Raw genomic sequence first — 25,928 nt, forward strand, 5'->3', positions numbered from 1 at the left:
AAACACTTATTTACACTGGAATTAACTATTTGGGACCACAAAATTGGTTCGTTTTAACAGTTAATTCGCTATACATAGTTCGTTCTATACATTAAAATGTATTACTAATATATAGGGAAGAAAATCGGGACTTTACAATCAGTTCGTTCTAACCGGTAGTTTGTTATAAGCGTGTTCGTTCTAAACGTACTTTACTGTAATAGTTTTGTTATTGGTTTGTATAATATTACTCTTGAGATGCTTTCTGTTAGTTTGTCTTAGATATAACAGTTTTAATTAGTTTTGATTTGAATGTAAGTAAATATAGGTTCTTAGTGTTTAGGATACAAAATGTGCTATTTTGCTAATGAATATTGTTTCTAACTTAGTCACGTTAAATAGTTTAAATCTGTAGTCTCTAGTATATTTTTAAGCATTTATAACATACCATCATCTTTCACTATGACACAGTATTATTTATATGCTTTAAATCCTATTTACAATCTAGCTTACTTTAAAAATGCACCTTTAGTCAAATTATCAATACTCCAAAACTTGACATTATTTGTAAAAATTGATTTGGACAGAGAACATGTTGACAACAAAGTGGACAGCTTCTTTCAGTTCTGTAATGTATAAGAAGATATAGTTTGGTTTTTAAGAACATACATTACCATAAAATAAAGAATTAAGGGTCTGGTATCAAATTTATAAAGTTTGTTTTGTTTAACAACACGGCTAGAGATGGCTTACATTGAATTATTTATCTTCGGCTATTGGATGTCAAACATTTAGCAATTTTGACATATAGTCTTAAAAAAGAAAACCATCTACATTTTCCCATTAGTAGCAAAGGTTCTTTTATATGCACCATACCACAGGCAGGATAGCACATACCCCACAGCCTTTGATATACCTGTTGTGATGCACTGGCTGGAATGAGAAATGCCCCAATGGGCCCACGACGGGTCGATCCAACACCGACCACACATCAGACGAGCGCTTTACCACTGGTCTACATACCACCCTTGTCTGTTGTCAAACACAAATGGGATGGGATCCAACTCGGTCGGTAGAAATGCTCACCCAAGGTGCTTGCTTCAGATGATCAAATCTCCTTGTTTGACCTATGACTTTATTCCCATCCTGGTGCCGTGCAACTGGTATATCAAAGGCCATGGTATGTTCTATCCTGTCTATGGGAAAGTGAATATAAAAAATCCCTAGCTACTAATAAAGAATTTATTATTATTATTATTATTATTATTATTACTAATGGAAAATGTTTTCTCTGACGATGTGTCGCAGTGAGATCCAGTAGGCAATGATTTATAAATCAGTGTTGTGTCATTAAACAAAACCTATATAAAACACAGAACAGTCAAGTAATATGCAGTTACTACAAAGAAACAAGAAAAATTGTTTTTAAATAGTTTTCAGGTACTGAGATTTGCCCTAGGATTAGGGTTGCCCAGTGGTCTAAAATGGCGATCTCCATTCAGAATGTATGCAAAGCATCACTTGAAACCATATCTAAGTTTTGGATGGAGAATATGAAATTTGTTTTATAAATAGTGAAAAACCTGGAAATACTGTTCAGACATTTAAAAATCTTATAATTCCAGATAAATCCAGAAAATGTTCATGTCTGAGAAATGAAATAGGAGACCTGAATATTTTTTTCCATGCCCCATAAATTAAATGGTTTACACAGAACAAAGTTTAATTTTGTTTTTGTGTTTTTCCAGGTCGGGATCTTGGGTTCTGGTCCACCTTATCTGGCGGGCTGTATTTCTGGATCAGCTTTGGGATGGTCGTCGTCGCACAAATCCTCAAAGACAGATGACCATACAGGGTTAAATAGGCAGCACTTAATCAGAACTTTGATGTATTGTGATATATATACGTATTCTACATGTTATATATATATATATTATATGCTATACCTGTTATATACATATTATATGATATACATGGTATACAATTGTCGCTGGATATAGACAGCCATCATTTTACATGACATGTTTGGACGCTAGATGCATTAGTTAGTTAGGAGATAGTTGTTAGCAGGAGATAATGTTTCTGAAACATTGAGTCTGACTCAAAGAATTATTCTAGAGTAATTAATAATATTCTAGAGTAATTAATTTAAAGTGACAGATCCTAGTTTTTACACACTAGAATGTATTTGTTTTACTATTGAAGCCTTTTTTTATAATTTAAATTAGAAGTAATTACATTTTGTAATTTAGAATATTAATTTCCGTACACCTGAAGTGGTTCTTGTCATCCATGTTTTTGCAATAACCCAAAATGTGTTTTTGATAATTCCAAAAATGCACGTTCGTGTGAGAAGCTCTAGTTTATTTACATAGTATTTCCACATTTGAACATCACAGACTTTAGGTTCTCTCTTTAGTTATAACTATATGCAAATGTGTGTTGCAGGTTTGTAAATTAACTAAACTTAGTGTCCATTTTTACAGGCTGAAACTAGGGATTGTGCCTTTAATTGAATGATTGGAGATCTGGCCCCTTGCTTATAAAACTTGTAAACGTCTAGACTCTGGTATTTAATACACTGACGTAGCCAGAAAGGAGGTCTGTATGGCTATGATATAAAGTATCAAGACATGTTGCAATTCGCTATGCAAATTTCAAAGATTGCTACACAATTTTAAAACATTAAACATTAGTTGCTAATCAATGTTCAATTGACTGAAAAGATCATTAATCATGATTTTGAAAACAAAATGTTCCCTGGTATCATTGGTAGTGGGTGAGGGTGGGGACATTGCCTCATGGTCCCCCACTCTGGCTAAGTCAGTATATTAGTGTATTTAGTAATCATGAGAATTAATTATGTTACATAACAGCAGATAACAGACTTTCGATTCCATAATGTTACCAGTATGCTATCAGAAACAATAATTTCTGTGAAATCTGGAGCCATGTGTTGCCCTGATGTTAAAAGAACAGAATGAAACACACTTATGTGTTATTTTAGAGGTTAAAATTATACCATGGGACATGGGCAGGACGTAGCCCATTTGTAAATCACCCGCCAAATACATGGTCAGAGTTGGATCGATCTCCGTTGGTGAACCCATTGGGCTATTGCTAGTTCCAGCCACACTGCACCATGACTGGTTTATCAAAGGCTGTGGTATGTGTTATCCTGTCTGTGAGATGGTGCATATAAAAGATCCCTTGCTACTAATGAAAAAATTTAGTGGGTTTCCTGATAACCATGCATCAGAATTACCAAATGTTTGATACCCAATAGACGATGTTTAATTAATGAATGTACACTAGTTGTGTCGTTAAACATAGCAAACTTTTATACCTTGGGACCAGTTCTGAACATACTCTAAGCTAGTGATTTTTCAGTAATTGATAATGTTTGAAAATGTATCGTGCGGGCTCTACTGATGTGATTGATCGATTATAACATTCCATAATTTATTGTCGCAGAAAATGTTAACTGTACATTGTAATTGTTCATAATAATTAGATGATGAAATGAAGGAAGGAAGGAAATGGTTTATTTAATGATGCACCCAACACATTTTATTTACGGTTATATGGTGTCGGACATGGTTAAGGACCCCACAGATATTGAGAGAGGAAACCTGCAGTCGCCACTTCATGGGCTACTCTTTTCGATTAGCAGCAAGGGATCTTTTATATGCACCATCCCATAGACAGGATAGCACATACCACAGCCTTTGATGCACAAGTCGTAGTACACTGGCTGGAGCAAGAAATAGCCCAATGGGCCCACTAACGGGGATCGATCCCAAACCGACTGCACATCAAGCAAACGCTTTACCACTATGATGAAATGAATGTCGATATTCTGGCATTTGGGTTTTGTTTTCATGTTAAGTGAAGAAAACCAATACTGAATAGATATTACAATTTGTAGGACCTATCTGATTACACGTACATACATGTACATGTAGGTACATATCCTAATAATCAAATATATTTTTAAGTTTATGTAACTTAATGTGTAATCGAAAATTGATTGCTGTATTCAAAGATGCAAACCGATTATAACTAATGATTGATGGTGAAAGTCTGATTGATTCACAACGCTCATCTGAACTGATAAAGTTATCTGAATAACAAAACTGTATTCTGTTATCAAAATCGTATCTCTGCACAAGCAGAGTCAAAAGGATGTTTTAGACAGGTTGAGATATTAATGTTAAAGACTATTTTTAGGCTATTTATTGTTGGGCCAAATACACCCTCTTTGATTTTAGCTAAAGTTATTGGTATAGGAAAAAACCTTTATCGATGTATCACAAGTAGATTTTAAGTTTATAAGTGTAGGGGACAGATTTAGATTTTTTTTCCCCTCTAGAAATGTTCAACATATAGGGTTTGACCATATTAGTTTGTTTTTTCTTCTTTCCTTTTGTGTATACGCATATTAGCTAGAGTGATGTAAGGTGATGTCTAAGACATGTCAATTAATAAATCATGGTCTGTTTGAATGAAGATCTATGTAAGTTAAATCATGATGTGTATAAATCGGGATCTATGTGAATCAAGAACTATATAAATTGTGATTATGTAAATCGTGATCAATGTAAATCGTGATCTATGTGAATCAAGAACTATATAAATTGTGATTATGTAAATCGTGATCTATGTAAATCGTGATCTGTGTAAATCGTGATCAATATACATCGTGATCTATGTAAATTGTGATCAATGTAAATCATGATCAAGGTAAATCATGATCTATTTAAATTGTGAGCTATCTAAATTGCGATCTATGTTAATTATGATCTATATAAATCATGGTCTATATAAATCATGGTCTATGTAAATTGCGATCTACATGTATGTAAATTGTGATCTATCTAAATCGTTATTTGAGTCATGATCTATCTAAATCATGATTTATTTAAGTCATGATCTGTCTAAATGATCTATCTAAATCATGATTTATTTGAGTCATGATCTATCTAAATCATGATTTATTTGAGTCATGATCCATCTACATCATGATTTATTTGAGTCATGATCTATCTAAATGATCTATCTAAATCATGATTTATTTAAGTCATGATCTATCTAAATGATGATCTATCTAAATCATGATCCATCTGTCCCACATGCTTTCTGTACCTTTTTTCATAATGTCTCAAAATACTGAGCTGACATTTTGTGTATAGCTTTATCACGTACAGTGAAACCTCTCTAAACCGGACACACTTGGGACCAAGACAAACGTCCGGTTTTAAGAAGGATCCAGTTTAGAGAGGTTAAATTCTGTCCTGGTTTTTAAAAAGGGACTCTGTAAAGTGTCTGATTTAGAAGGAATTCCGGTTTACAGAGGTCCGGTTTTGAGAGGTTTCACTGTACTATTTTACTTTCATGGCAGTTTACCCATTTTTGACAGAGTTATGGCCCTTGAACTTAGGATTTACAAAAATTAATGTTCCATACTTTGTTTCCGCAGTGCCTCAAGATACTAAGTTGAAATTTTGTGTATAGCTCTATCATATACTGTTAGAGATCAAGTTTCAACATTTATGGTGATTTACTCATTTTTCACAGTTACGGCCCTTAAATTTGGGAGGGAGTGGTTTACATTATTATCATTTAAGATCACTGACAATGTCAGGCTTGGAAAGCCATAAGGAATCAAACCAGGCAAATTATTTGCAAGTGTTTTCCCTCTTGAACATGTCACTGAACTCTGTTGATTCTGTCGCTCTTAAGTCTGCAACTGTCACAACCTTATGTTGATTCGGTTGCTCTTATAGTCTGCAGTCTGCAACTGTCACGACCTTATGTTGATTCTGTTGCTCTTATAGTCTGCAACCATCACATGACATGTTGATTTGGTTGCTCTTATAGTCTGCAACTGTCACATGACCTTATGTTGATTCTGTAGCTCTTATAGTCTGCAGTCTGCAACTGTCACATGACATGTTGATTTGGTTGCTCTTATAGTCTGCAGTCTGCAACTGTCACATGAACTTAAGTTGATTCTATCACTCTTACAGTCTGCAGTCTGCAACTGTCACATGATCATATGTTGATTCCATCACTTCTGACTGTTACAAACTGTAGCACATGAAGTCAAACACATTGGATTAACAAACACTGATATTCTAAACAAGAAAATGTATTTCATACATGTATGTAATTTTAGTCAGGAAAAAGGCATATATATATATATATATATATATATATATATATATATATATATACATAACACTTTTTATTGCAAATAATTTTAAAACTAAATTATTAAAACTTTAAAAATTTGGTATTCATTCCTAAGCTGTCTATATACAGTTTCTGGTGGGTGATGTAGCCCAATGGTAAAGTGCTCACCTGATGCCGGAGGACCCATTGGGCTATTTCTCCCTCCAGCCAGTGCACCAAAACTGGTATATCAAAGGCTGTGGTATGTGCTGTCCTGTCTGTGGGATGGTGCATATGAAAGATCCCTTGCTACTAATGAAAAAATGTAGCAAGTTTTCTCTAAGACTATATGTCAGAATTACCAAATGTTTTACATCCAACAGCCGATGATTAATAAATTAATGTGCTCTACTGGTGTTGTTAAACAAAACATACTTTATATTCAGTTTTTGGTCTCAACGATCTTATAGTCTACAGTCTGCAACTGTCACATGACCTTATGTTGATTCTGTTGCTCTTATAGTCTGCAGCTGTCACATGACATCATAGACATTTTTAAAATTTGTGCAATAAAAAGTGTTCTGGACAGGACGAAAAGGAAATTGTTATATGAAATGGCTCAACCATGTCATAAATAGAGATTATTATACGAGCTTGTGTGTTGTACTGATTTTATGAAACGAGTGTCAGGATTTTTGTATTGCCCGAGCGAGAGCAAGGGTAATACATGCATCCTGACACAAGTGTCGTAAAATCAGTATGACTCACACGCAAGTGTAATAATTTCTTTATTATCCATATTATTATTGTTGTTTTCTTTATGAATAACAAGACCCAACTCAAAATGTAGGAGACGACGAAATGATGTCATATTTTAAATGCACAGTCTGAGCTAGGACTGGAGAAGCAACATCATGTTATGACGTCGCTTCCCAAAATTACTACATTACACTTTTTATTACACGTGTGCTTCGTATGATTATTATTAATTTGGTTATGCTAAACCATATGGAAAATAAACATTGGTGCGGCCTCTTCTAGTCTGAGCGAATATTGCCCATGGATAACATTATGGTTGTATTCAGAGATGTGTGTATTACAGAACTTGTGATATCTGATGATGCATCAGAAAATATATACAGTGAAACCAATCTAAACTGGACATCCTAGGGACCAAGAAAGATGTCCTGTTATTAGAGGGATCTGGTTTAGAGAGGTTAGGTTGTGTACTGATTTTTAAAAAGGAACTGTCAAACATTCAGTTTTAAGGGGCTTCCAGTTTCAAGAGTGTTCGGTTTTCAGAGGTTTCACTGTAAATGATTTATTCTTATAAAAGTCATCCTTATATTCTACATTGCTTTAAAGGGACATTCCTGAGTTTGCTGCAATTTTTAAGATGTTATCGACTAACAGACTTTTTAACAATTGTAATTACATATCAAATATATTTTCCTGCATCAAATATTAGTGGCTGTATATTAAATGCGTTTCTGATAGTTCTAATATTTGTACTAGGTTAAATTTCATTTTATTTCCTAAAATATGTTTTTTTCATACGTACGAAATTATTTGAAGACAAAATCCAGTTTGAGCTTCTTACAAATATTAAGACGACCAGAAACACATTGTATATACAGACACTGATATTCTAAACAAGAAAATATATTTAATATGTAAGTTTAATCATAGAAATATTTTATTAGTCAGAAACATCTTACAATGCAGCAAACTCAGGAATGTCCCTTTAAGTATACATATATATTTTTTGTAGTGTCTTTATCTACAGTGCATAATCTATCAGTTTTTGGCAATAAATATGATTTCATAAAAAAAGGTTGTGTCATTTAAATAAGCTAATACATACATACATTTTCAATTGCTCTGCTAATAATAAATTTACCCATGTTACATATCCAATGCCCTTGTGATAGATCCAATACCAGATAATTCCTATACCAGATAGATCCAATATGAGATAGATCCAATACCAGGCCCGTAGGTTCAATGTACATGTATGTGAAATGGGGGAGATATGATTACCTTGTTAGATGTATAGTGTATAGTTATAGTAGGACAGAAAATGCATGTTATGGGTCTCATATGTGGAACACAGGCCTCCTACAGCACCCACCACCTACAGGTCTGAATACACTCATGTTATATATCCAATACCCTTGTTATATACTGACAAAAAAACAACACAGGCCTCCTACATCAGCCACGACCCACAGGTCTGAATACACATGTTATATATCCAATACCCTTGTTATATACTGACAAAAAACCAACACAGGCCTCCTACATCAGCCACGACCCACAGGTCTGAATACACATGTTATATATCCAATACCCTTGTTATATACTGACAACAAAAAACACAGGCCTCCTACATCACCCACCACCTACAGGTCTGAATACACTCATGTTATATATCCAATACCCTTGTTATATACTGACAACAAAAAACACAGGCCTCCTACATCACCCACCACCTACAGGTCTGAATACACTCATGTTATATATCCAATACCCTTGTTATATACTGACAACAAAAAACACAGGCCTCCTACATCACCCACCACCTACAGGTCTGAATACACTCATGTTATATATCCAATACCCTTGTTATATACTGACAACAAAAAACACAGGCCTCCTACATCAGCCACCACGATACAGGTCTGAATACACTCATGTTATATATCCAATACCCTTGTTATATACTGACAACAAAAAACACAGGCCTCCTACATCACCCACCACCTACATGTACGAATACACCTCATGTCCAATACCCTTGTTATATACTGACGACCAGGCCTCCTACATCAGAATACACTCATGTTATATATCCAATACCCTTGTTATATACTGACAACAAAAAACACAGGCCTCCTACATCACCCACCACCTACATGTCTGAATACACTCATGTTATATATCCAATACCCTTGTTATATACGGACAACAAAAAACACAGGCCTCCTACATCAGCCACCACCTACAGGCCAGAATACACTCGTGTTATATATCCAATACCCTTGTTATATACTGACAACAAAAAACACAGGGCTCCTACATCACCCACCACCTACAGGCCAGAATACACTCGTGTTATAATATCCAATACCCTTGTTATATACTGACAATAATAAAAAAAATACAGTAGAATCTCGGGTCGAACTCGGAAGGGTTGAATACATCACAACTCTTGAACCCAAAACGAAGTCCTGAGTTACACGATGTTGACTGAATGGTTAGGTCGAACAACCCGATTGGTTGGAACACTTTCTCGAGCTCCGATGAGATTCAACTGTATGTTAATCAGGTTTTTTTTTAATAAATACAACACAAAACACAACTTGATTCAAGAGTTGTATTTCGAAAGTGTAATCATTTAGTGAGATATGAACACTGGTATACATATATAATAATCACCATCAAATGTGAATATCACAGTTCACAAAGAGCATTAAGGGTACAGGTTGCCATTTCATTTGGTAATGTTTTGGTGTACTTACTTTTGATTCTGAACGACAAAACAGTGATTGGAGCATCATCTCTGCACAGTGCAGAGTCGAATGGGCATTTGGCAAAATAGTGGTTGATTCCATGAATCTCTATCTAGTGCCTCATCTATAGGAGGACAGGTACTCTACTTCCCGATGAGATCCTTTACTGGAGATTTCATCAGTGTATATCCAATACCCGAGACATAAACATATAATTTTGATTGCTTCTCTTACATTTACCCTATAGATTTTTCGTGCTGGGGTGTTGTGAAACAAGTATTCTACTCTATTCTGTTCTATTCTACTGACTGCCTCTCATAGTCTCTCCTCCTCAATGTCGACGTCATTAGGATCGATGACGTCGTAAATGCCTTCCTCGTAATCCTCGAGCTGAATGTATTCGGCCTCCTGTTCTAGCAGCTCCTCCACGGTCTTCACGAGCTGGCTGAATGTCGGTCTCTGGTCCGGAGCACTGCTCCAACAGTCCGTCATTATCTTGTATCTGAGGGAAATGAAAATATGTCGTGATTGAATATGAGTTACAAAATGGCTCACCTTTCACGCACACCTGATGTCATCACTGTTTTTACATTGATTCACGAATGATTGCATGAATGAATGAATTACTGATTTACTGAAAGAATGAACGAATGAACGAATGAATGAATGTTTAACGACACCCCAGCATGAAAAATACATCGGCTACTGGGTGTCAAACTATGGTAAATGCAAAAATTAAGTGATGATCAACATCAAGTGATTCATGAGTGCATGCCATCACAAATGTATATGTGTTGAGCTTTTATCACGTACAGATTTGGGTTTTTATAAGGTAGTGTTGGAAGTGGCAGTCTTCCTACAAGTGGTGCAGAAAGGATGAAGCATCACATTACCGATCTCCTAGTGGTGTGGCGGTTTATCCGAGGACGGAAGCATGGAAGCAACCACATCTCTGCCAAACATCCTTTCGACTACCTTGTGCAGAGATACAATTTTGATATCGGAATATGGTTTTGTTGTTCAGATTGATCTACGATCAAAAAAGTAAAGTTTGTTTTATTTAACGACGCCACTAGAGCACATTGATTTTTTTATCTTATAATCGGCTATTGGACGTCAAACATATGGTCATTCTGACACTGTTTTTTTAGAGGAAAACCGCTGTCGCCACATAGGCTACTCATGACATGCACTCATGAACCACTGTTATAATAGTGGTGATATCAGATGCTAGTATGCTTTGTTAATATAGACAATTCATCTAAAAGATACAAATATGCAGAGATTGAAAACATCGTGTTCTAGTAATTCGGTTAAATCAAGATGTAAATATGCGAAGATTCAAAATAGTGTGTTTTAGTAATACAAGTCATAATATCAATATTGGATGTCTAACATCTGATAAATTTTATCTGCACTTTCTCATGCTGCACAAACAGGATAGTAAATAACACAGCCTTTGATATTCAAGTCGTGGAGCACTAGTCGAGATGGAAAAAACCAAACAATGGGTCAGCAGGGTTTAAGCTGTCACTTGCCAAATCGTCAAATGCAAGTTAAAAGTTTAATTTGGCGAATAAATATAGGATATACATGTATGTTTTTTGTCAAATATGATTTATTTCTCATCTCGTGAAGTTTGCAATCATATCTCACAAGTCGCGCTTGTGCGACGAGTGCGATATGATTGCAAACTTCACGAAATAAGATATAAATCATATTTGACAAAAAACTTGAAATTTTCTATTTATTATATTACTTTTGGCAATTTACCTTTATTTTTTAAATGCCAGCCACAAAATAGTTCCGGCTTTCTTACAGTGACTATAACCAGTGCCGTATTAACCCATAGCAGGGCCCTTAGGCTTCGAGCTTCTTTGGGCCCCTCGACATCCTCCAACATTTAACACTAAAAGAAAGAAAAGGTTGCATGGGCCCCTGCTTTTGGTGGGCCCCTAGGCTTCAGCCTAGTCAGCCTTAGGGATAATGCAGCACTGAATCTAACATTTTCAACAGTGACGATAACACACTTTAGAGTGAAATAGTGAAAATTTCACTCTAAAATTTGTTATCGTCACTGAGTGACTGATAACACTTTTATTTCACTGACATTTTAAGATATTTCACTTAATGTTATATAATAAATGTGTTTATCAATTCTCCAAAAAGCTAATTCGAAAACCGTGTACATGTGTATAGCTATTTAAAAAAAAAAGAATTCTGTTTTGCTAAATGTTACTTGAATTTGACTACAGATTTTCTGATCAAATTCACTAAATGGCAGTTTTTTTTTTTGGTGTCCAGTATAAATTCTAGGTAGGCCTAACGTGAACACTCTAACAAACCAAATAAATATTGATTAGGGGTCAAATCTACAAAGACTGTTTCTACTGTTTTTAAACACCTGCATTTAAGAAACCCAAGGCACCACAACTGGTCAAAGGCCGTGGTATGTGCTTTCCTGTTTGGGGAAACGTGCATATATAAGATTCCTTGCTACTAATGGAAAAATGTAGCGGTTATTCTTTCTAAGACTATGTCAGAATGACCAAATGTTTGATATCCAATAACCGATGATTAATGAATGAATGTGCTCTAGTGGTGTTGTTAAACAAAACAAACTTTAAGAAAAGCAGGCTTCGTAAATGTGTCTCTAGAGTCTGTCCCACAGGTAACGCCTTTTATCATACTATTAAATTTACTACAGTTATTTACATCTGAGTCAATTGATTTGTAGGTTTGACACAAAAAGAGTATGTTTATTTTTTCATTTCCAAAACACTTTTACTTTTCTTCTTACGCAATCTGATTAAAATTAGCTCTACTGGGTCTAGCCAGTAGATCTAAGAGCATTGCACGTACTGCCATGTCCAGGTGACATTTCATCTATAAATAACAATTTAAATATCGACCAATTACACTTCGCCTTTTATGGCGTTATTTGGGAGCATACAAATTCTAAAAATATCGGGCGAGACTATTTATGCAATAGGCGAACTTGTTGGTCTATTTCAACATTGAAAAAACAGGGGGAAAGTGCAGTAATAAACTTTGGATTGTATACTAGTATAAACAGATTTTATGGCTATACCATCTCTGTTTTTTTTTATGTCTTGAAACGAATTTTATATAAAATTTTATATTGCAATTAGTTTCCGGCATACTTCGTAATTCACCAGAATCATTTCGTATACCCTCGGCATAATCCCGAATGTTTTCAAATTCTTTTCAAATCACTGGCATGATTTTGCAAGTAAGGTTTTGATTGGTCGAATGAAAGGTCAACTGGACATGAGCTCCAACGGGCTGCTGTTAGATCCACATGTAATAGTGGAGCTAATTTTAATTAGATTGCTTCTTACTTTAAACCAAACTGAAATTATATTTTAAAAAACCCATTTTTATATAATGATGGAGGACAGACTATAGATGTACACAATACCCACATCTGATCACTGCAGAACGCTGGCTTCTCAAGACGTTTTCCTTCAGTAACGGCCGCCATCACCTGCCTGGCAGACATCCCTGAATACGGACTGGCTCCTGTGTCGAAATATCAACAATGTAATGACATACACCTGGGGAATTCTGATAGGATAACAATCTACCAATTTACCAGTAACATGTATATAGGCCTACTATCTAAAAGCACAACGTGTCAACTGGCAGGATTCAAACCTGCAGCGATTCGCATGGCGTTTATAAATTACCGTTTTGCTGTTCATCATAATTTATGTTCACACACAAAAATACGAAAAACACGGTTAATATAATTGCTAAAACAGTTCAGCCAAATGCACCTTAAATAAATTCATTACCAAACCCCCCCCCCCCCCCCCAAAAAAAAACACCCGGTGCATTCAAATTCCCATCAATGCAGCAAAACTCGCAGTACGTAAAATGATTGCTAAAACGGTGCATCGAAATTCATTTGTAGTAAAATCATTGCTAAAACTGCATCCAAACTCATTTGTTGTAAAATTATTGCTAAAACAGTGCTGCCAAACTCACACCATAAAATCATTGCTAAAATAGTGCATCCAAACTTTCAGGATAAAATCATTGCTAAAATAGTGCATCCAAACTCTCAGGATAAAATCATTGCTAAAATAGTGCATCCAAACTCTCAGGATAAAATCATTGCTAGAACAGTGCATCCAAACTCACCTAAAGTAACAATCTCCCAAAGCACAACACCAAAGGACCAAACATCTGACTTGTAGGTGTAAAGTCCATCTTTTAGGGATTCCGGAGACATCCATCGTATAGGGAGAGGACCCTAAAATACGATTTAATGAGAAGTGTTAACAAGCATGTTCTGTCACAAAATAAAGTCAATCCATACGCAAGATGTAAAACGTTAAAATGTACAAAATATTCTACTCCACTTTCACTCGAGATATTTATAGAAACACGTTAAATAAAGATACTGCATATATTGTGTTCGATGGATGACATATCTAATTGTAGTCATGACTCACTGTGGTGATGTATGGAACATCCAAACTGCATAGTTTCATTGGTCAACTGGTGAATAAATTCAGACAGACCACATTCTAGAATCTCTATTAGTTGGGAACTGGACCAGGCAGATTATACTCTAGAATCTTTTGTGGATTGAAACTTGATTAGTAAGACTAAATTCTGGGACATCGGCAAAGAATGGAACTAGCCTAGGTTGACTGAATTCTGAAATCTACTAGATGGCAATTAGATAAGGTATGTTATACTCTGGAGTCATTGACTGATGACAACTAGACAAGGCAGACTATATTCCGGAATCACTGCCAGGTGGAAACTAGATAAGACTGGCTATATTCCGGAGTCACTGCTAGATAATACAGGCTATATTCAGGAGTCACTGCAAGGTGGAAACTAGATACGACAGGCTATATTCAGGAGTCACTGCTAGATAATACAGGCTATATTCCAGAGTCACTGCCAGGTGGAAACTAGATACGACAGGCTATATTCAGGAGTCACTGCCAGGTGGAAACTAGATACGACAGGCTATATTCCAGAGTCACTGCCAGGTGGAAACTAGATACGACAGGCTATATTCAGGAGTCACTTGCTAGATAATACAGGCTATATTCCAGAGTCACTGCCAGGTGGAAACTAGATACGACAGGCTATATTCAGGAGTCACTTGCTAGATAATACAGGCTATATTCCAGAGTCACTGCCAGGTGGAAACTAGATACGACAGGCTATATTCAGGAGTCACTGCCAGGTGGAAACTAGATACGACAGGCTATATTCAGGAGTCACTGCAAGGTGGAAACTAGATACGACAGGCTATATTCAGGAGTCACTGCTAGATAATACAGGCTATATTCCAGAGTCACTGCCAGGTGGAAACTAGATACGACAGGCTATATTCAGGAGTCACTTGCTAGATAATACAGGCTATATTCCAGAGTCACTGCCAGGTGGAAACTAGATACGACAGGCTATATTCAGGAGTCACTTGCTAGATAATACAGGCTATATTCCAGAGTCACTGCCAGGTGGAAACTAGATACGACAGGCTATATTCAGGAGTCACTGCTAGATAATACAGGCTATATTCCAGAGTCACTGCCAGGTGGAAACTAGATACGACAGGCTATATTCAGGAGTCACTGCTAGACTGAAACAAGACAAGGTAGGCTATATTGATGAGTCAGTGTACTAGATTAGAACTAAAGTCTTACCAGAGATGAGCGTTCATAGGCATCACAGCCCTCCACGTCTCGTGCCAGGCCCAGGTCAGATATCTTACACACATTTCCAACTCCAACCAGCACGTTTCTGGCGGCCACATCTCGGTGAATTATCTGAATCATAAAATAACCATTATTATGTAGTATATACAGGTGTGTGGGCAAGAATATATGCAGGGGGTTGGATCTAGACTGATGAGCGAGGTTTCTAGGGGGTGAGTCATGCTCCCCTGGAAAATTTATTGAATCACAGTAGAAAATTCTCCTGAGAAGGGGGTGTGGGGGTAGGGGCTGACACTCAGGGCCGTACCCTCCGGGGGGCAGGGGGAAGTTGCCCCCCTGAGAATCTCACTTTTTTGTTTTTACTCCAGAAAATAGCATACACATCTCAGGGTTTAATTTGTATAGTGTTTCATTTATTTATTAAAAAGTAGTGCCCCCCTCTAGAATTTTGATCAGAGTACGGCCCTGATACTTGCCTGATACATGTAAAAGAATATAACATCTTTCAGAAATTATAAAACAATCATTTTGTCAGGAGTTATATATTTTGAAAAAAAGAGACAGTATCTTTCCTCAGACACAGTAATAAAATGATAATGCAGGTGTTATCTTTCTCTGGATTAACCCAAAGTTAAATAATTCTGGCTTTATGGACAGTATTTATCTGAAAGATAAAACCATAATACGCAATCAAGACCGTATCTCTGCACAATACAGAATCGAAAGGGCATTTGGACAAATAGTGGTTGATTCCACGAATCTCTATCTAGTGTCTCGTCCATAGGACAGTCACTCTCGAGATCTTTTATGGGAGATTTCATCAGTCTTGCACCGCCACAATGAGGACTGCCACACACAGACAAGTTTACAAAATCAAAACTAGCACAGGTCAGAACTCATCGGAATAAATACAGCTTATATTAATGGTAGAACTATGACTGTATATGAATAATTCATTCTGGAAGGTAAGTCTGTTGGAAATTGTTTTAATGCAACTTACGCCAAATACATTTAAATTTATTTTATGAATGATGTTAGTGTGTGTGTGTGTGGGGGGGGGGGGGGGGGGATGCATCCTTAATAATATGTTTTGTACTTAATGGTAAACTGTTTGTTTTATTACTACTATTTGTATGTGTGTGTGTGTGTGTGTCTGTGTGTGTGTGTGTGTGTGTGTGTGTTTGTGTGTGTGTGTGTGTTTGTGGAAGTCCTCATTGACAACATACATGTCAAACTTGAGAGTAGGACGTATAGACAGGAAATAGGAATCCCCCTGATTTGCATATATGCATATTAATAAGAATATCTGACTGATATGGTTAAATAAATGCAAAGGAATCTGACTAAAACGGGGTTTGTTGTTGAGATTAAAAAAAAAAATCAGTACGATATGTTTCAGTGAGTCTTACAATGGCTGTACACGAATTCAGGACAGTGCCTTTAAATGCTTACCTTATTATTAGATAGATGCGCCATGCCGCGGCAGATCTGCATGGCGAAAGACGCCAGGTCTTTGGAGGACACCAGATTAGCCGAAGTCACCTCAGCATTCGCTTTGGCATCATCAGTACCTTCCTCTGCTGCAGTGTGACTCACAACTCCGTCAGACTTCTCATCTGTGTCAGGAGTTTTAACTGCATTAGGGTATATGGTTTTAGGTCTGTAAATCTCTCGAATAAACATTGCATTTGAATTATATAATAATGTTATGCTTAGTTATATATGTTTATTTGTTTGCTTTCATAATATTCTTTAACACGTTAACTTAATGTATATTGCTTAGCTTTTAATTACATGCACATTTACTACAAGATATTTGATGAGGGAACGCGAACCACATACCCGCGCAAAGAGATTTCCCTCACCAAGATATACGTCACACGCATGAGGCGAGTTATCCGGAAGCTTACGTAGAGAATTCGTAAACTCTCTATTAACGCCTTGTACCTTGGATGTGGACAATTCATAACATTCAGTGCTTGGTGGTGGGTGGAGTGGCCCAATAGACACCCAACCTACTTCAGATGTATGTGAATAATTTATATTGAGAATAGTTCCCAGCTCACCTTTCGAGCAACCATTCGGTGACGTAGTACCTTCTACGAAGGTCAAGTCTGTTGCTTGCTGGGCTTGTTTCTTCTTGGCATTCTCAGGACGTCTCTTCCGTAGGAAGGTAAGAAGATCGCCTCCTGGTATATACTCCATGACGAGGAACGCCGGGTCTGGTGTAGTGAGGAAGAAATGAATGTTTTATTTAACAATGCACTCCAAACATTTTAATTACGGTTATATGGCGTTTGACTTATGGTTAAGGACCACACAGATAATGAAAGAGCAAACCCTCTGCGACAACAGAATGGGCTACATATACCCTTTCCAATTAGCAGCAAGGGATCGTTAATATGCAACCTCACACAGACAGAATAGTACATAACACAGCCTTTGTTACACGGGGAATTCAAACTATATGTGGGACAGACGGACAGACATACAGACCGGTAGGGGACTAATAAGGCAGTTTGGAAGGAAGCAAGGAATGTTTTATTTATCGATGCACTCCGCACATTTCAATTACAGTTATGTGGCGCCCAGCTTATTGCTAAGGACCACAGAGATAATGAAAGGGAAAACTCACATAAGGCTACTCTTTCCTATTAGCTACAAGGAATCTTTCATATGGAGCATTCCGCAGACAGAATATTACTGTGTACGTAGAAAATATTACGCTACTGGTTGGTTAAATCTAAACGACAAAATCGTATTCGCATATCAAAATCGTATCTCTGCACAAGGACATAATCAAAGTCATGATTGGTTCCTTGATCCACCATCAGGTACTCGTCTTTAAGAGGACCGCCACTCCCCTAGGAGATCTATCCGTAACAGGATGTTCCATCCTTCCTACACCGCTTGTAGAAGAATTGCCACGTCCAACACTAGCTTAGAAAACCCGAACGTGCACAGGATAGCGCTAATAAGTATCTTATTTCAAGTTAGTAACAATCATATGTAACAATATGTAAGTGATACTTGCCTGATTTCAAGTTGCAACCTAAATATGTAAGAATGTGACAGTATTAAAACCGATAATTGTCTGATCAAGTTGCAACCTAAATAATATATGCAACACTATTAAAACTGATACTTGCCTGACTTTAAGTTGTAACCTAAGTATGCAACAATATTAAAAGAGATATTTGCCTGACTTTAAGTTGTAACCTATGTATGCAACAATATTAAAACCGATACTTGCCTGATTTCAAGTTGTAGCCTAAAAACGCGACAACGTGGACATATTTTGGTATTTTCTTCATCATCATCATTTCGTGATAGAACGACTCTTTCATGCTGTCTGTGGCTGTGTCTGAAAACAAGAAGTTTACACTCTGGTCAAGGAAAGGAAAAGAATAGTTGTCTAGCGACATCTCGGCAAATTTTAAACTTATACTATTTGGTGTATAAAATATGGCTATTTTGACACTTGGTCAAGTGGAAAGAAAAGGAATTTTTGTTTAAAGACACCTCAGCAGATTTTAAACTACAATTATTTGGTTTCTAATATATGGCTAGTTTGACATTTGGTCGACTGAATCTCCCCATCCCCAAGAAAGTGCTCTGGTCCTCAAATACGTCCCCCCCCCCCACCATGACATCGTATCCTCAAAGAACCCCCCAAGCATGTCATCGGGTCATCAAAGAAACCCCAAAATGTGCTTAGGTCCTCCCAGAACCACCATGAATGTTCTTGGGTCCCCAAAGAATCCCCAGAATGTCGTCTAATCCTCAAAGAACCCCCAAAAGTTCCTCTGATCCCCAAAAGAACACCCAAGAATGTTCTCTGGTTCTCAAAGAACATCCAAGAATGTTCTCTGGTCATCAAAGAACCCCCAAGAATGTTCTCTGGTCATCAAAGAACCCCCAAGAATGTTCTCTGGTCCTCAAACAACCCCCAAGAATGTTCTCTGGTCCTCAAAGAACCTCCAAGAATGTTCTCTGGTCATCAAAGAACGCCCAAGAATATTCTCTGGTCCTCAAAGAACCCCCAAGAATGTTCTCTGGTCCTCAAAGAACCTCCAAGAATGTTCTCTGATCCTCAAAGAACCCCCAATGATGTTCTCAGATCCTCAAATAACCGCCAGAAATATCCCCTGGTCCTCAAAGAACCCCAAGGAATGTCCTCAAAGAAGCCACCCAACAAAAGAAAGTTATCTGATCCTCAAAGAATCTCCCCCAACGAATCCTCAAAGAACCACAGGAATATCCTCTGATCCTCAAAGATCCCTCACACAAGAATGTCCACTGATACTCAAAGATCCCTCACACAAGAATGTCCACTGATCCTCAAAGATCCCTCACACAAGAATGTCCACTGATCCTCAAAGATCCCTCACACAAGAATGTCCACTGATCCTCAAAGATCCCTCACACAAGAATGTCCACTGATCCTCAAAGATCCCTCACACAAGAATGTCCACTGATCCTCAAAGATCCCTCACACAAGAATGTCCACTGATCCTCAAAGATCCCTCACACAAGAATGTCCACTGATACTCAAAGATCCCTCACACAAGAATGTCCACTGATCCTCAAAAAACCCTTAAAAAATGTCTGATTCCCCCCACAAAAGCCCTAAGAATGTCCACTGATCCTCAAAGATTGTTCTCTAATCTTCATAGAACCCCCCCCCCCCCAAAAACAACAACAACAACAACAAAAAACAAAACAACCCCCAAAAAACAACAACAACAACAAAAACTAAACAATTCCTCTGATCCTCAAAGAATCCCTCAAGAATGTTCTCTTGTCCGCAACAAACTCCCAAGAATGTCATCTAGTCATCAAAGAACCCAAAGAATGTCATCTGGTCCTCAAAGACCCCCCCCCCCCCCCCCCCATAATGTCCTCGTTTCCTCAAAGAACCCCCAAGATTTTACTCTGATCCTCATAGAATCCCCTCTCCAAAAATTTTCTCTGATCCTGAGAAAACCACAAACATTTCCTCTGGTCTTCAAAGATACCCCCCTCCAAGAATTTCCTCTTGTCGTCAAATAATCCCCCAGGAATCCCCTTTGATCCTGAGGGTATCATGCTAAAACCCTACTAGTCATCATGATTTGCCTAATGGCACACACATCACCGATCCTATTCATTATGGTTAAAAAACCAACAGACTCTAGTGTTGGTGTTTTAATAATACATACCTTTCCACATTTTAACAGCCACCAATTCCCACGTTCCAGAACTGTTTATATCTAAGGCTTCGGCTTTCATAATCTTTCCAAAATTGCCTTCTCCGATCGTGTCAAGGAATCGAATTCTCTCTACAGGGAAATCGTCTTGGTGTCGAGGCATGTCCACGTATTTGTTTGAATTCTGAAACTGAAATACATTTAAAAAGGTGAGCCAACCTAATTCAAAATCAGACACTCCTGTCATTTCAAGTTGGAAGTCACCAAAAGTGAATCTAAGTAAGATTTGAGATTGACATTAATCAAATAAGAAGCGCTAAAGGCATACAAAGAGCATTTTCAATAAAGATAAGGAAACATACAATCCTGAGAAGACTGTGTTCACTATATATGTAGTGTAATGGCATTTATTCTGACGGAAAATATTTTACTTTAACTAAAAATAAAATGTGTCTCAAAACTGCCGATTTGTTACAATTTTATGTATTCAAGTTTGCTGGGCTTCTAAGCTTTGGTTTACCACAAAACACATCTGATCTGGGTCTGGATCTGGGTCTGGGTCTGGGTCTGGAGAATGTGGCAAAAACGCCAAGTCTTGTGTATTTTGACGTCTGCGTCTGTATCCGTTACGTTATCAGTGTATCAATATAATCGACTGCGTTCATATCATTGGATACATTTTCTTCTATAAACATCTACAATAATTACAAATATTCCACATTGCTTAATATATATCTTTCCTGTTTTTGTATTAAGAAAAAAAAGAAAAAAAGATCTAACATTGCGCAGCTGCCAGTCTGGTAGAATGACATATATAGCGCATGTTCTATGACGGCTGTTGCCAGATCTGTAGTTCATGCCAGCACAGACACGGTGTGTTTTGTCACATTTTATTCAATGCGTTTCATGTTAGACTGGTATCATACTCGCCAGACTCAGACCCAGACCCAGATCCAGATCCAGACCCAGACCCAGACTCAGAGCCAGACCCAGACCCAGACTCAGACCCAGACCCAGACCCAGAGCCAGACTCAGACCCAGACCCAGAGCCAGACCCAGACCCAGAGCCAGAGCCAGACCCAGACCCAGACCCAGACCCAGAGCCAGACCCAGACCCAGACCCAGACCCAGACCCAGAGCCAGACTCAGACCCAGACCCAGACCCAGACTCAGACCCAGACCCAGACCCAGACCCAGAGCCAGACCCAGACCCAGACTCAGACTCAGACCCAGACCCAGACCCAGACTTAGAGCCAGACCCAGACCCAGACTCAGACCCAGACCCAGACCCAGACAGAGCCAGAGCCAGATCCAGTCACAGCCCCAGCCCCAGCCCCAGCCCCAGCCCCAGACTCAGACCCAGACTCAGAGCCAGAGCCAGACCCAGATCCAGTCACAGCCCCAGGCTCAGACCCAGACCCAGAGCCAGAATCAGACCCAGACCCAGAGCCAGAGCCAGACCCAGAGCCAGACCCAGACCCAGACCCAGACCCAGACCCAGACTCAGACTCAGACCCAGACCCAGACCCAAACTCAAAGCAAGACCCAGACCCAGACCCAGACCCAGACCCAGAGCCAGAGCCAGACCCAGACCCAGACCCAGAGCCAGAGCCAGACCCAGACCCAGACCCAGACCCAGAGCCAGACTCAGACCCAGACCCAGACCCAGACCCAGACCCAGAGCCAGACCCAGACCCAGACCCAGACCCAGACCCAGACTCAGACCCAGACTCAGACTCAGACTCAGACTCAGACTCAGACTCAGACCCAGACCCAGACTTAGAGCCAGAGCCAGATCCAGTCACAGCCCCAGCCCCATCCCCAGCCCCAGACTCAGACCCAGACTCAGAGCCAGAGCCAGAGCCAGAGCCAGATCCAGACCCAGACCCAGACCCAGACTCAGAGCCAGACCCAGATCCAGTCACAGCCCCAGGCTCAGACCCAGACCCAGACCCAGATCGAGATCCAGACCCAGACCCAGACCCAGACTCAGAGCCAGACCCAGATCCAGTCACCATCCCAGGCTCAGACCGATACCCAGACCCAGACCTAGAACCAGAACCAAAACCAGATCCAGACCCAGATCCAGTCACAGTCCCAGCCCCAGCCCCAGCCCCAGACTCAGACTCAGACCCAGACTCAGAGCCAGAGCCAGATCCAGACCCAGACCCAGACCCAGACCCAGACCCAGAGCCAGAGCCAGATCCAGTCACAGCCCCAGACTCAGACCCAGACCCAGACCCAGACCCAGAACCAGACCCAGATCAAGACCAGACTCAGACCCAGACCCAGACCCAGAGCCAGACTCAGACCCAGACCCAGAGCCAGAGCCAGAGCCAGATCCAGTCACAGCCCCAGCCCCAGCCCCAGCCCCAGCCCCAGCCTCAGAGCCAGAGCCAGATCCAGTCACAGCCCCAGCCCCAGCCCCAGAACCTGACCCTGATCCAGACCCACACCCACACCCAGACCCAGCCCCTGCCCCAGCCCCAGCCCCAGACCCAGCCCCAGCCCCAGCCCCAGCCCCAGCCCCAGCCCCAGCCCCAGCCCCTGACCCAGACCCAGCCCCAGCCCCAGCCCCAGCCCCAGCCCCAGCCCCAGCCCCAGCCCCAGCCCCTGACCCAGACCCAGACCCAGACCCAGACCCAGACCCGGTATGTTTTGGGCCTAAAGGATCGTATGTGTTATAATGATAAGTGTGTTTACGTTACAAGCAGCAGCTAGAGCAACTCTGAAGCGAACACGCTGTTTCTCCTTCCGTTCCTTCCACTTCTGTAAGAAAAAATACAGTTAAAAAGTTAACGACACCACTAGAGCTCATTGATTAATTAAGCATCAGCTACTGGATGTCAAACATGTTATCATTCTGGCATAGTCTTAGAAGAAATCTTCTACATTTCCCCACAGTCTTAATGTCTAGAGCACATTGTTTTATTAATCATCAGTTAATGGGTGTGAAACATTTGATAATTTTGACAGTATTAGAAATCTGCTAGATTTTCCCACTAGCTTTAAAGTATCTTTTAAATGTTAAAGTGTGTTTTGTTAAATGACACTAGAGATCATTGATTAATAATAAGATTTCTGTTACATTCATTTAAGAATTGCAGGCGCGGATCATGCAGGATTTCTAAAAGTGTGTGTGTGTGTGTGTGTGTGTGTGTGTGTGTGTGTGTGTGTGTGTGTGTGTGTGTGTGTTGTGTGTGTGTGTGGTTTCCAAATGCAGGGTTCGAACTTAACGGTCGCCCGATCGCCCACAGTAAGGTTGCCCGCCTGGTGACCGATTTTTAATTTTTTTCGTGTTTTCTCTTATAATCTGTTGCAATATTATTGTTTTTTTTTGAAAATATTATTCGGGCAAGTGAAAATAGAACCGAGCAAGTGAAAGTGCTGTCACCACTTGTCCGGATGGCAACTGAAAAAAAAAGGTTAAGCGCAGACACTGCAAATGTGATGACTGATCTCTCCTTTTACACAGAACAGTTAATATAATCACGTTTCCCCTTAAAGGGGGATCTGCTACTGGATTGTCTGTTATTTCTTTCACGTTTATCGGGGTATGAATCTCTTATGGAGTGGCAGTATTCCAATATATAATGATTAACAGAAGCAATCTCGACTTAAGATATACAGTAACATCCTATAAAGAATCTGCTGAAAGTGGCAAAACTCCTATGTAGTGACTGAGGAAGCAATCTTAACTTAGGATGTCCAGTAACGTCCTATAACGAATGTCTTATGGAGTGGCAGTCCTATATATAGTGATTCCTAGAAGCAATCTTAACTTTGGATATACAATAACTTTCTGTAAAGAATCACTCGTGGAGTGGCAGTCTTCCTATAGATAGTGATTCAAAGAAGCAATCTCGACTTAGGATAAAGAATATCTTGTGAAGTGGCATTCCTATAGATAGTGATTCAAAGAAGCAATGTTGGCTTAATTAGGATGTACTGGTAACATTCTATAAAAGAAAGAAAGAAATGTTTTATTTAACGACGCACTCAACACATTTTATTTACAGTTATATGGGGTCAGACATATTGTTAAGGACCACACAGAGGAAACCCGCTGTCGCCACTACATGGGCTACTCTTCCGATTAGCAGCAAAGGATCTTTTATTTGCGCTTCCCACAGGCAGGATAGCACAAACCATGGCCTTTGTTGAACCAGTTATGGATCACTGGTCGGTGCAAGTGGTTTACACCTACCCAATGAGCCTTGCGGAGCACTCACTCAGGGTTTGGAGTCGGTATCTGGATTAAAAATCCCATGCCTCGACTGGGATCCGAACCCAGTACCTACCAGCCTGTAGACCGATGGCCTACCACGACGCCACCGAGGCCGGTCATTCTATAAAGAATCATTTGTGGAGTGGCAGTCCTATAGATGATGATTCATACAAGCAATCTTAACTTAGAATATACAATAGCATTATGTAAAGAATCTCCTGGAGAGTGCCTGTCCTATAGCCGAGACACCTGATACCATTTCAACTTTGTCTTGTACAGAGATACGGCTTTTATCATCACCACTATCATAATCACATCATTATCATCATCACCACATCATCATCATAATCACTATCACCATCATCACTATCACCACCACCGTCATCATCATCATCAGTACTATCGTCAACATCCTCATTTTGCATCTTCTTCTTTTTTTCTCATCTTCATCATCCACCATCATCTTCATCATTATCATGACCATCGTCATCACCAGTGGCGTGGCGGGGGAGGGGGCATAGGGGCTAAGGCCCTCCCCAATCAGACCTTTTTTCTTTTTTTTACTGTATTAATTTTTATAAAATCATACATACATAGTGTGGGTTGCCTCCCCCCCCCCCAATTGTCTGTTGCCCCCCCCACCCCGATCAAAATTCCTGGCTACACCAGTGGTCATCACATCATCATCGCTACCACCACCACCATCATCATCATCATCATATCATCATCATTTTTATCATAATCATCACTATCATATTAATTGTCTGACACTTTCATGCTGGGATGTCGTTAAACATCTATTCTGTTCACTATCATATCATAACCATCAGTATGACTACATGTTCATGATCATGATCATCACTTTTTTGTCATCACCACCGTCACTTCGTCATCACCTTTTGGATCCACTTTGATTTCTTCTTGAGGACGACGAGCGTGGCGATGATGAGGACTATCACCACGGAGCTCCACGCCACGTGTTTCACCCACGCCGACGGCTCGTCGGGCACAGTCTTGATATTTTTGTCTTGCAGGCCTGACGTAAATAAAGTGTAGAGAGATTCACCAAAACCATTCATTCACACACTCATCCAGCTATTCATTCACCTATTAATCCAGTAATGCATTACCCTATCCA

The 25,928-nt window shown here is 39.3% G+C and overlaps 2 protein-coding genes across 4 annotated transcripts in view; one reads left to right on the plus strand and one right to left on the minus strand.

Moving 5' to 3' along the window:
• The window catches only part of LOC121386246 (glycerol kinase-like), a 59,090-nt gene extending 55,902 nt beyond the window's left edge, over positions 1-3,188 (plus strand). For all 3 annotated transcript variants that reach the window (XM_041517081.1, XM_041517079.1, XM_041517082.1), the window contains one exon: positions 1,728-3,188. In XM_041517081.1, coding sequence (XP_041373015.1) covers position 1,728 — 1 coding nt within the window. In that variant the 3' untranslated portion in view covers positions 1,729-3,188. The remainder of the gene's footprint in view (positions 1-1,727) is intronic.
• Positions 3,189-9,521: 6,333 nt separating this feature from the next.
• Positions 9,522-25,928, minus strand: part of LOC121386032 (fibroblast growth factor receptor 3-like) — a 29,945-nt gene continuing 13,538 nt past the window's right edge. The window contains exons 6-15 of the mRNA XM_041516829.1: positions 25,687-25,826; positions 23,266-23,331; positions 20,575-20,752; positions 18,627-18,737; positions 17,440-17,595; positions 16,826-16,989; positions 15,362-15,484; positions 13,833-13,944; positions 13,112-13,208; positions 9,522-10,167 (exon numbers count right to left, since the gene is read on the minus strand). Coding sequence (XP_041372763.1) covers positions 9,981-10,167; positions 13,112-13,208; positions 13,833-13,944; positions 15,362-15,484; positions 16,826-16,989; positions 17,440-17,595; positions 18,627-18,737; positions 20,575-20,752; positions 23,266-23,331; positions 25,687-25,826 — 1,334 coding nt within the window. The 3' untranslated portion in view covers positions 9,522-9,980. The remainder of the gene's footprint in view (positions 10,168-13,111; positions 13,209-13,832; positions 13,945-15,361; positions 15,485-16,825; positions 16,990-17,439; positions 17,596-18,626; positions 18,738-20,574; positions 20,753-23,265; positions 23,332-25,686; positions 25,827-25,928) is intronic.

The sequence above is a fragment of the Gigantopelta aegis genome, chromosome 12, assembly GCF_016097555.1.
Source record: "Gigantopelta aegis isolate Gae_Host chromosome 12, Gae_host_genome, whole genome shotgun sequence".
Taxonomy (NCBI): Eukaryota; Metazoa; Mollusca; class Gastropoda; order Neomphalida; family Peltospiridae; genus Gigantopelta; species Gigantopelta aegis.